At 45.5% G+C, this 12,659-nt stretch overlaps 1 protein-coding gene across 1 annotated transcript in view; it reads right to left on the reverse strand.

Moving 5' to 3' along the window:
• The window catches only part of LOC135812409 (TNF receptor-associated factor 5-like), a 110,451-nt gene that overhangs the window by 62,294 nt on the left and 35,498 nt on the right, over positions 1 to 12,659 (reverse strand). Inside the window, exons 3-4 of the mRNA XM_065325781.1 lie at positions 9,675 to 9,773; positions 9,090 to 9,164 (exon numbers count right to left, since the gene is read on the reverse strand). Coding sequence (XP_065181853.1) covers positions 9,090 to 9,164; positions 9,675 to 9,773 — 174 coding nt within the window. The remainder of the gene's footprint in view (positions 1 to 9,089; positions 9,165 to 9,674; positions 9,774 to 12,659) is intronic.

A 12,659-nucleotide genomic window follows, 5' to 3' on the forward strand; every position in this document is an offset into this window, starting at 1 on the left:
GGTCTTTTTGAGTCGGCATTTGTAGTGTTAATGCAGCTGTCAGTGTTGCTCGCGGTCTGCCACTGGCAAGCTCCACCGCCGCAAGAACCGAAGGCGGAGGATCAGGAGGAGGCAGTGGGACCGGGACCGCAAGTGGCACCGCCTCAGCCAAAGCCGCCGGGGGCACTGACGAAGGAACCACCGACGGCCGGAGCAAAGGCGGCGACACAAGCCGACCCAATGAGCCACCACACCCATTCCCCTCCACCACCGCCACCAGCGACAGCGGGGCAAGCACAGTCTGTGAGCCAGGATCTGCGGGTTGTGTAGGCAACGGCTGTGTGGTTTATGGTTGTTTTCTAGGACCACAACCACACAGCCGTTGCCTACACAACCCGCAGATCCTGGCTCACAGACTGTGCTTGCTCCGCCGTCGCTGGTGGCGGTGGTGGAGGAGAATAGATGGTCCCGGTCCCACTGCCTCCTCCTGATCCTCCGCCATCGGTTCTTGCGGCGGTGGAGCTTGCCAGTGGCAGACCGCGAGCAACACTGACAGCTGCATTAACACTACGAATGCCGACTCAAAAAGACCCACCTTGCATATCAGTAGCTCCCACACTAGCACCAACAAAGCAATCTACAGCAACCACAAATAATCCACCATCCAAGCCCATAATTGAAAGACCAAGACGATCAACAGCCAACTACAACAGAAGGTACGCACTCAGCGGACAAGTGCGAAAGAAGGGACGTGACAACAGGGTGATGGCCGAGTTGAGTTCAATGGACCCGGTCAGGCGGGATGGACGAGACAGAGAGAGTACAGAGGAAGCGGAGGATGGGGCGGACGGCGGAGGGAGCAGTGAGTCGGAGAGCAGTGATGGGAGTGATGTTGAGAGTGCCGGTGAGAGTGTTAGTGTTAAGCGTAGATTTTCGTGGTAGCAAGTCTTCGGTGTACAATCATCTGCTAGCTAGTCCTGATTGTTGCAATTCGTATTCCGACTCTTCGTTCACTGTATTGTGCCGTGGTCGTCATGGTTATGGACTACAGTTAAAAGTGTTGGAAGCTATCTATCAGCGTCTGTATAAGCCTAATTTGTGTGTACAAAAAGATAGTAGAATTGGGTTGAAATTGTTCAAGTAACGTGTCGTGTTTAGTGCGGCCAAGCTTGGCCGTTAATGTTCTACGTGTAATGTACTGCTGTTATGTGTTATCACGTTGTCCTTCCTTCCTTTCTCCTTTGTTCATTTCTTGCTTTGATTGTTAAAATTCACACTTGTAAATTTCACTGCTGTTTCTCTTGGTGTTATTTCTCTAACTTAGATTTTCTATAATAGTTCAATTTTTGTTTCAGTGTCCTTTAGTACAACGACGATTCCTGATGAGTGTTGTACGAAAACTTGTTTGGATCCAATTTTTTTCTCTCCACCATTTCTTCATATTTTCATCGTTTTATTGCACATCGTCTCCACCGTTTTTACATTGCATGAATAAAGTACACAAATGTCGGTTCAGCTAGTTTTATAACCGCAATCAGCTAGTTGTATTCCCGTAGCTATGCAGAAGACGTTACTTCAGTAACGTCTGGCGCTAGCCAGGGTCCACACAGCCTTAATTTGGTGTTTGTGTGTTTGTGTCACGCCTGGCGCTATCCCGTATCTGTCCCGTACCGTACCGTACCATCAAACACAGCTGGCCACATACAGCTGGCCGTGATATTCAAATAGTGCTTTCAAACGCAAGATCATAACGTGACGCAACTTGGAAAAATGAGTATGAATGCGAAGTGTACGGGGAATGCATGTAGGGCGATAGTGCGGGTTCGAATCCCAGTTAATGCTTGAAAAAGAATAGGAGAATGGAAAAATTTATAACATCCCTTTTCTTTTTTTGCCGTCATCAAGGCGGTAGACGGTGTCGTATTACCCTCGACCGTACCTGTCCCGTACCTGTCCCGCACCTGTCCCGTACCTGTCCCGTACCTGTCCCGTACCTATCCCGTACCGTACAATCAAAGACGGCTGGCCGCAATGCATATTCAAATAGGGCTTTCAAATACAAGATCATAACGTGAAGCAACTTGGAAGAATCAGTATGTATGCGAAATGTATGGGGGGATGCATGCAGGGCGATAGTGAGGGCTCGAATCCCAGGTTATGTCTAAAAGCAAGAAGTTGAAACTTTAATATAAGAATTTATAACGTCCCTATGCTTTTTGTCTAGGTCATCACGGTAAAAAAGCATAGTGTAGGGCCCTGAGCTTTCAAGCTCTCTCGTTGATTGCGGTTATCAAACTTTTATTTATTTTGTATTTTGTTAATGGCAGTAGGTTGTGTTTTCAAAAATTTAGTACAGTTCCGAAATGCCAGGGGGTGCTACCTACAACTACCGCGCGGCATCATATGACTCCACATACCATAGGTATCAATAAAAGGGCGAAATTGGCTTAGAACCACACGTGAATAACGTGAAGAGGAATACATGTGGGAGCAAGGAGATTGGGGACCATTAACTCTTTATGTACCGCGCCTCTAATGTATGTAAGGGGTCCCCCGCTCCACATATACACTCATATCTCAAAACCGACAGATATTTTGTATGGACATGTTTTGTTTTTCTGAAAGTAGATGGATGAAGGCTTGCAGAGAAGCAATAGTCAAGACCAGATCTCAATTGGTGTTACAGCGGCATGTCCTGAAAATTATCAAAAAGTGCAAAAATAGCAAAAAATCAAGAAGTCCTGACAGCACAGCCAAGGCTATATCAAATTATACAGTTATGTTGGTACACCAGTCTGTCAGTCATATTTCCACTATAATACACTCACGGGATAGAGTTTTACTCAGCATGATAAGCTGCAAAGCAATTACGCTCTGAATTTCGGCAGAAATGAGCGGGATTTTTTGCGGTTCTTGCACACTGAACACGCAAATTTGGACTTCGGTGGACCGATGCCTTTGCAAACCAAACAGTTTCTGCTCTCTTCAGTAAACACTGGTAGATGTGGTGGTGGTTTTACTACAGGCTGTGGCCTTGCCGATTGGTTATACAGTGGAACTGGCGTGTCATGGTCAATATTACACAACTGCCGGATGATGGCCAGCGGGTACTCTAACTGGGTCATGGTGCGGTCACCACCGAGAACACCTGGGTTCTGTCTAGACCAATGCTCATAAAGAATGAATGAATTGACAGCAGCTACCTCTACAAAACCCAGAAAGTGTTTTCCAATTTTTTTTCGTTTTCTAAGTATACGAAACGAAGAAACGAGTTGATCGAATTTATCAACACCGCCCATTGCCATATTGTATTCCTGTACTGTTTCTGCCTTCTTTACAGTAACATTATGTAGCTGACCATGATGTTTTATAGTTTTATTTTCATTCACATATTCCGTAGCACAGTGGATATTGGATATCATTGTCACACACCGTTTATCCATCCACTGCAGCTGCAGCAAGCTACCGTCCCGTATATACCGCATATCGGACCGCTGGGCGCGTCGCTGGTATAGTTTGACGTCCTTCAGCAGCGGAGAAAATCCACGGCGATTAGCCTGGCATGTTCCGCAAGCTCTTGTGTTGTAATTATCAGCTAGGTCATTATACAGCATTGGCGAGGAATAAAAATTATCCGTGTACGAGGTGAATAGCAATTTCTGGACATGAAAATAAAATAGAGGCCCACTGGCTATGTGTTTTACATTTTTCATATCCTTTTGTATCTATTGTATGGCCTAATCCTTCATCTTTCCAAATATGTGACAATTGCTCATGCTGTGTACCCAGAGATTTTATAGCAGGTTGTTTTCGTTTTGGCCTAAATTTCACTGTATGGAATTCTGGACATGAAAGTAAAATAGCGTCAATAGGCATCCTATACTGCACCATTTTTGTTATTTTTTCTATTGGTGGACTGCAGTTGGCCTCTTTACACTTCCAGCCAACAGGTCCAAGACTGTACAGCGCCTGAAGTGGAGTGCACATGGGGAAGCCAACGATTCGTCCATTACTTCTTATTTTACTCAAAATTCAAAATTCTCATGCGACATAGTCTCACAAAACTCGTTGAAATGCCTCCCAAGAAAAGGCTATCAACAAGGCACCGACACGAGGAGAAACTACACATGGCCAGCAATCGAGGACATCTGAGAGTTGTAATTTTTGTACTCCTCCGAGGTGTGATTTTTGGCGTGCTGGGCCAAGCACAAGGAAGCCATCTGCAAAAAAACTGCAGAAAATGGTTGTTGTTTGATCCTTTGGTGTAATCTTTGTTTCTAGTCGAAGCTAGTTGCTGTTTGGAGCAGAAACGCTGAAATTGACTATTTTCTGCATGTACTCATACATGTACTCATGTACTCAGGCATGCAGTCTCACTCGTATTTTAGCTCTTTTTTCTGGAATGGATGCTGCTCTGCGCCCCTTGGTGAACATTTCCTGCGCTCGTGGAGCAGCTGAAAAGGACCACTGGTATGTCTGGTTCCTGGTTTGAAAGTGGAGAGTCGACTTTTGTGCCTTGAAAAAGGAGTAGAGAGCGATAAAGGTACGTCTGTGGCTTATTTTTGAGTGCTCCTCGTACATTTTTGATCGTGATAGAAATTCTCAGACCAAAGTCAGCGCGATGATGGCCGTACAGTTTTCTTGTGGATTTTTTAGTTGTTTCATCTCGTATCTATGTCAGTATCGTGATGGTGAAGTGGAGAGGGTGATTTTCTTCCTCTAGGCTTCGTTCGGCCGACTTTGCTTCGTCCTCGTTGAAAAGTGATCCTGAAAAAAAGGTCGATATCTCAAAATTATGTTGATTTTGAATGTACGTGATGACATGCGATTGCTGGCTATGACAGCTCAGCTGCCAACTACAACAAGAAAAAACTTCATCAACCTGACTGACTTGACTCTGCACGCGACGAAAAATTATTTTACTCGAAATGTCCAGAAATGTACAATGTCCAGAATTAGCAATTCACCTCGTACAAAAAGTAGCCTTGATTTGCATATGGTTCCATCAGATCTGTCACAGTGCGGTGAGCTAATCCCACATCTGCTTGGCCAGCTTCAGCACGCCCCAGTTTATATCTTGAAATTGCACAAGTACGAACTATCACTATCACATAATGCAAATACTTTCACTCCAAATTTCACTGGTTTATTTCTAATACACTGTTTGTAGCTAAAGCGGGCTTTCGTCTTGACCATTCGCTCGTCTATGGCGATATTCCGGCTCGGTTGGAACAGTTGACAGCTAGTAGTACATATGTGATCGCACAAATATCTAACTTTGTGCAATTTGTCACTACGGTCTTCTAAGGTGCGGTTACCACACGTAGAAATGACAGCAGAGCTTGAAACCTAGTCCTAGTTGAAATCATACCACGCGCCCAGGTTCCGTGCAAAGGCGGCGCTGTGCTCCAGTAATGCTGGATTCTAGGCAATCTAACAATGCCCATGTACAATTACAGCCCTATGAAGTTGAACATCTCATCTACATTTGTATTTTGCCAGTGCCCACCGTTGGTTGCATAGGATTGGCGAGAAGCAATGTGGCGGTCAGCATAACTATTTTGTGAAAAGAACAATTGCAGAAACTACAGCACTAGAAAAAAATAATTGGAAAAAATCTACCTCACGTGTCGGCATGAACTGGGGAGGGAAGTGGCATCCTGGCACACGAACCGGGGAGAATACGGGAAGAGCTGGGGCGCTGTCCTGATCATCCCAAGATCGAGTTGGCGTACCTCCGGCTCCTGCTGCCGCAGCGATAGGTATGGCTGTGCCACGACCTCGTGCGCGACCTCCGCCACGACCCGCGCGACTTCCGCCAACTCCACGGCGAGCACCAGGACGACTGCCACGACCAGTGCCACGAGAGTGTGTGGCGCGGCGAGATTCACGCCTGGCAGTTGCAGGCTCGTCACCACTTGAACTATCAGCTGATTGCTGATTGTCAGCATTGTCCTCTCCAGAACTGCTTGCATCTCCAAATATTTCTTCCGCCGTCTCCTCTACTACTATCGCTTCAGCCGTTTCAGTTTCGTCCTCGCTGAGTTAGTCGCCAAGCAAAGCGAGATCGATATCTTCCTCCTCATCAGATGAGAGAGGACAGTCGCTTGAATCAAGATTTGAGGCGTCTGAATCGCCTCCATGGAGCACAAAGGCGATCGCGTCTTCAAGCTGTACTGGTTGCGCGGCCATGGCGAACTGCAACTTCTTCTTCAAGTCCAGCGCTGTGTAGCGCAAAAAAATCCAATGCAAACCCCTATACTATCATACGCTATGATGTTCAGTGGGATCACAGCTTCCCGTTGCAACAAACCGAGTGAAAATCACGCGTAGGATCCCGGGTGACGGCGCAGCTAAGCGCGGCGCGCCCAACCATAACTGTGTTTACGGTTCGAGATGGGGCTGGTACATAAAGGGTTAAGGTGGTGATTTGTACATATGGACATGCTAATATGCACATTTCACGTGTCGTTATGGTCAATATCGTAATCCCCAATCCTGCCGAAACAGACAAATTTGTTTGTACTAAGTTGAAAGTGAAAGTCATTCACTTTGTCATCTGCAGCATAGAACGATATGAAGTGCCAGGGCAATTAGAATATTCTAGGAACGTCCTTTGAGTTCCTGTTGGTCTGGCGGAAGCCATGTTCAGTAGGCGCAGTGTCGCTGCCGATAAAGCATTTCATTTGATTTTGAAAATTATTGGGCAGGAGGTTGGGGATGAATGCGAGGAGAGCGCCTGGAGCATTGCGAGCAATTAGAAGTGACCGAACACAGAGACACAGTTATAATGCTCCAAATGAAGATGAGTGAATACTAATTGCTCCGGCTTCTCGATGAGTCTGATACGGGACCGGAGTCGAGGGAGGAAGCGGATAATGGTGGTGATAAAGCTATGGAGCCATACCCATAACAGAGCATCAATCTCCAAAACTCGGGCAGGATTTCCTTCATGAAGCTGGGTTCTCTGGCAAAGTTGGTAGATAGTGGAAAATGTGTTGCACCAAGCAAGCGCGAACGCGCGCAACCGGTTGTTGCTTCCGAAGTATGCGGGCTTTTCCGAGATATTCACAATTTTGAAGATGGGGCAGATGCATTATTTGCATTTATTGACCAGAATATGATCCATGTCATGATCAAGGGCACAAGGTAGAAGGGAAAACAAAAAAATTGGAGAGGACTCTACTTTGAGTGAAGGCAATATCATGAGATTGGTTTCGCATATTTATGCAAGAGGCGACCTCTGTACCCGCAATAGTCTGCCGACGGCCCTTCGGCTGAATAGGAAAGGACGCCATATAATCAAGTAAAATCCCTAAAAATAGTTTCCAGGAACTACTCTGCTACTTGAGGTTTGATCACGAAGATTGTCTCCGGACACGACGTCGAACGGAAATTATTCGTTTGCTATGAGTCGCGACACCATTTTCTCCTTTCGCTCGTAAATGTATTTATCACAGCAGTCAAAGAAGGACCAACCTGGCTGAGAAAAATCCAGCAAGTTGGCCCAGCAGCAGCCATTTCTGTGGTAATGGACTGAGATGTAGAGTTTGCAGGATGAGCATGGCAAGCAAATGCTCTTCTATTTTTCCGTAAACCGACGAGAGGTCGCCCTTTCGCTGCGCGCAATACCAGCTGCTGGTCTCCAAGATAGTTAACCTGTATTGGTTCTTCCTTTTAAAAGGTACTTTTTACCCCAAGGACTTCTGTTTATACACATATTGACGATAATATTTCCAAGCAAGTATGTTTAAGTCCAGTGCAGTCATATGATGCCTCCGGTACTTCTTGGGTAGTTGAAATTTTGGTAGTTCTAGGGTTAAATATTGGCCTCCCAGGGCTAAAACACATCTTTGACACATTAAAATGTCAGCCTATACTGTTGCTGCCTGTCTACACTGTCACACTGAACCTTGCAAAACTAAATTACGGCCGCAACAAATTTAACACCAAAAATTCCCAGGCCGAAAATAGGTGAGAATAAAAATGCGCCGAATATTTGTTGATTTACAGTATACTCACGTACTTCCTCCGTTAACAAAAACTTCGTGATGGATTTTGATGGATATGAAAACGCTTAGAACAGGTCAAGAACAGTTTGTATCGACTGCAAATCACTAGACGAAGGTGAATCGGCCTATGTACAGCGTCTTTTCAAGAGAAACTGTTGGAGGAAAGAGCAGAGAGTTCAGTTTGCGTCGCTTTCGCTCGACTCATTTTTGACCTGCGTCGCTGTCGTCATCTGCTGCCCCCGAGTCGTCATCTGCTGCACGCGAGTCGTCATCTCTCTCGAGTCGTTGTTCAGCTCGTTTCAGCCTTGCCTCGGCTTTTTTGATCACACTCTGCTGACCTTGATGTCGCCGTCGTTCAAGTAAGTTGGCTTTCAAGCTGCGTGATCCGCCGCGATGGCGATTACTCGTTTCCACAAGGGAGTCGTGAAAAATATTTTACGACTCCCTGGTTTCATCTTCGCTCTCCAGAACTCCGGGAAACGAGGAGTAAAGGCACAGCCAAACTGGTTCCATTTTCTCTAATGGATACCCCTGCAAGCACTGAACGGCAGCGGCTAGCAAGTCCAGTCGACTTTCTTTAGCCATGAGACTCGCATCGGACTGCAGACTTCTGAAAGAATGCATGGTGATCATCATTCGAATCTGGGCTTTGCGCAGTTTGAACAAGAACTTGAGTTCAGAATTAGTTTTCATTGAGCCGTGCGATCGGAGCAGCCCTTGTTCACTCGCTCATTATGTGGGCTCGCTGCTCCGTTTTATCGCTCTCTATCGCTCTCCAACTCACTTAGTGCCAAAGTGGTAGAGAGGCCAAGCAGCGCAATATCCCCTCGGAGAAGTGGTATTTCAGTTTCGCTCGCCATGACTGTCATCACCTACGTTTCCACAGCGCAACCATCGATTCCGCTCGACTTGTTGTGAAAGGTCGATTTCCTTGCATTGTACTTCTTTCATGGCATGCCAGGGAAGGCCAAGAAAGTGATTGCGACTCATTGCACGGCAGTTTGTGCCCAAATCAGCCCCTCAAAAATCCATCACGAAGTTTTTGTTAACGGAGGAAGTACACATTACCTCACGAAATCAGTGTTGTTCTTAGCTTACCTGTCGTCGAGGTGTCTTTACATCACAGCCAAATGGACAACAGGAGTATCCATACTGACATTCTTCCTCATGTTTCTGCAGTAAATCAATATCATGATTCACACACACTAGCTGAATTTATCCCTGTCCACAAAGTGATCAAATCCCGAAAGGGCTGGCATTCCTTACATGTAAGGTGGAACAAAATTGTATTGTAACTCCGAGTTTCACACTTGCACGATCATCAGGCAACAAACACCTATTATCTAACACGGAATGGGGTTTTGAATGAATGCCTGATGATCGCACAAAAAAGAAAGGAACTCGGAGTTTGAATAAAATGTTCTGCCACCATGTTTGTCATTCTCCACACATACATGTACATATACATATAGCTGTACACACATCTTTACTCAGATATTTACTCAATACATAACTAGCATAATCATCAGTCTAAAGCTATACACCAACAATCATCATCACTTGTCTTAGCAGGAACCGGAGGTTTTTCCTCTGGTGAGAAGGCAGAATTGCCTGTTCTCTAAACAAATTCAAATAAAAGAAAAAAAAAAAACTTGTACTTACTAACACTGAAAAGAAGCTTACCACATAATCTCTGAGGCAACCACTCCATTCACATAGCCCCGAATCACACTTGACCGTTTGCTTTTCCAGCTCATTTGCCAAGTCTTTCTCATCCACCAGCTGGAAAAGCAAAAACAGGGAATGAGTCATTAGGACAGCAAGTCATGTGATTGCTACCATGTAGACATCCAATCAAAGCGATGGAGAGTGAGAGTGCAGTATCTGTGGTTAGTTGAATCAGGTCCACTGCTCTAACCATGGCTATCTGTCTGAATACAGTATCTATGGTTAGTTGAATCAGGTCCACTGCTCTAACCATGGCTATCTGTCTGAATACAGTATCTGTGGTTAGTTGAATCAGGTCCACTGCTCTAACCATGGCTATCTGTCTGAATACAGTATCTATGGTTAGTTGAATCAGGTCCACTGCTCTAACCATGGCTATCTGTCTGAACACAGTATTATACCTGCCATGAGTGAGTTTGATATTCAAATTGTCAAATACTAGGACTTGACAATCATTGCCTCTACTTTCTCGCTACACATATTCTGGCACACACAGAGACATAGACAGCAATAGCGACACTACAGAAAGTGAAGGGTAGTTTGCTGCAGCCAGATGTGACTGATAAGGGTAGTTGGCCACAGCCGGATGTGAACCGGATAACGAGTGAGGTATGGAAGCAAGGACTGAGAACAGAGTGTCTCCCATAGAATAGGCGTGACAGTGGATAGCAGAAATCGGCCATGATGCAGAACCACTTGGGACCGTCAGATTAATTTTCTGTACCGAGCCAGCCAGGAAAAAACCCTCGCGCCGACTGACGCAGTTGTGAGGGAACAAATCGAGTGTATATCCCCATTGGTGATTAGGCATCATGTAGACATGGCAAGCACATCACGGCAAAATATGATAAAAAAAGCAATGATTATATGCACAGAAATGAAGGGTGGGAGGGCAGGGACACTCGTGAGACTCAAAACTGACTGAAGAAGTCAGAAAAAGAAGCGACAATGAAGAACACACCAGATGTAATATTTCCAACTGAAAATATTTCTCGAGAAATCATTTCTCGCCTATCTCGCTGCGCTCGGCCGTTGAGAAATACATCTATTCTGCTCACTATTCCACTTTCTATTCTACTCTCTATTCCACTCTCTATTCTACTTTCTATTCTACTCTCTATACCACTCTCTATTCTACTCCTCATCAGTTCCGTGCTGCAGCAGTCCCGTTTCTTCTATGAACTGAGAACATTGCAAAGCAATTGTATGTGTGGCTGTCAATGTACATGTGTGTGTGTGTGTGTGTTTGTGTGTGTGTGTTTGTGTGTGTGTGTATGTGGGTGTGTGCGCATGTACGTGTGTGTGTGGGGGGGGGGGATGTGTCCGGGTATGTGTGTATGTGTGTGTGTAGGTGTGGGTATGTACATGTATGTGTGTGTGTATATGTGTGTGGATGTGTGGGTGTGTGTGTGTGTGTGTGTGTACATGTATGTGTGTGTGTGTATGTGTGTGTGTGTGTGTGTGTGTGGATGTGTGTGGATGTGTGTATGTGTGTGGGTGTATGTGTGTGGATGTGTGGGTGTGTGGATGTAGATGTGAAATGCTTCGATTTCTCTCTCTTCTCTTCTCTTCTCTCTACCTGTCGGTGTCTCCCGCTTCTGGGCCGGCATGGCCCATACTTCATGCCTGCTTGTTCCTGTTGTTGTTATGTCTACTGTGTCTTGCCGCTACTCCGGCTTAGGCCGTGACCACGATGTGTCTCCCCCTTTTCTCCTTTATCCTTTCCTTTCTCTTTTTGCTGAAAGCTTTCTTCTCGCCGTGACCACGATTTTTCTTCTTTTTCTCCTTTATTCTTTTTCTTTCCTTCTTTTCTCTTCTTCCTTTGCTGAGAGCCTTCTGTTCCCATATTTTCTTTTCATCTGTGTCCCTATTTCTGGGTTACTTGGACTTCATTTGCTTCCTTGTCATTGGACATGTTCAGTCCGTTCGGTTTGCGAATTCAAACAAACACAACCAACAACCAACTCTCCATTGTACTCTCTATTCCACACTGTACTTCACTCTCTATTCCACTCTCCATTGTACTCTCTATTTCACTCTCTATTTCACTCTCTATTCCACTCTCTATTCTACTCTCTATTCTACGCTCTATTCTGCTCTCTATTCTACTCTCTATCCTACTCTCTATTCTACTCTCTATTTCACTCTCTAAACCACTCTCTATTCTACTCTCTATTCTACTCTCTATTTTACTCTCTATTCTAATCTTTATTCCACTCTCTATTCTACTCTCTATTCTACTCTCTATTCTAATCTCTATTCCACTCTCTATTCTACTCTCTATTCCACTCTCTATTCTACTCTCTATTCTACTCTCTATTCTGCTCTCTATTCTGCTCTCTATTCTACTGTCTATTCTGCTCTCTATTTTTTTTATTTATTACATTGCACATACCTACGGAAGAAGGGGGAGACAAAACGAAGACGAAACAAAAAAGACAACAATGGGTGTGTAGGCGCTACATGAGTTGCGCTGGTGAGATGCAGTGGACTCCCCCGACCAAGGGTCTCGGGATCGGCGTACACAGCAAGCACCATGGGAGAGAGGGGGGGGGGGGCGAGAGGAATGGCGGGGAGAGAGAGAGAGAGAGAGAGAGAGAGAGAGAGAGAGAGTGAGAGAGAGAGAGAGAGAGAGAGAGAGAGAGATAGAGAGAGAGTGAGTGAGAGAGAGAGAGAGAGAGAGAGAGAGAGAGAGAGAGAGAGAGAGAGAGAGAGAGAGAGAGAGAGAGAGAGAGAGAGAGAGACAGAGAGAGAGAGAGAGAGAGAGAGAGAGAGAGAGAGAGAGAGAGAGAGAGAGAGAGAGAGAGAGAGAGAGAGAGAGAGAGAGAGAGAGAGAGAGAGAGAGAGAGAGAGAGAGAGAGAGAGAGAGAGAGAGAGAGAGAGAGAGAGAAGAGAGAGAGAGAGAGAGAGAGAGAGAGAGAGAGAGAGAGAGAGAGAGAG

The sequence above is a fragment of the Sycon ciliatum genome, chromosome 3 (assembly GCF_964019385.1).
Source record: "Sycon ciliatum chromosome 3, ocSycCili1.1, whole genome shotgun sequence".
NCBI classification, from domain to species: Eukaryota; Metazoa; Porifera; class Calcarea; order Leucosolenida; family Sycettidae; genus Sycon; species Sycon ciliatum.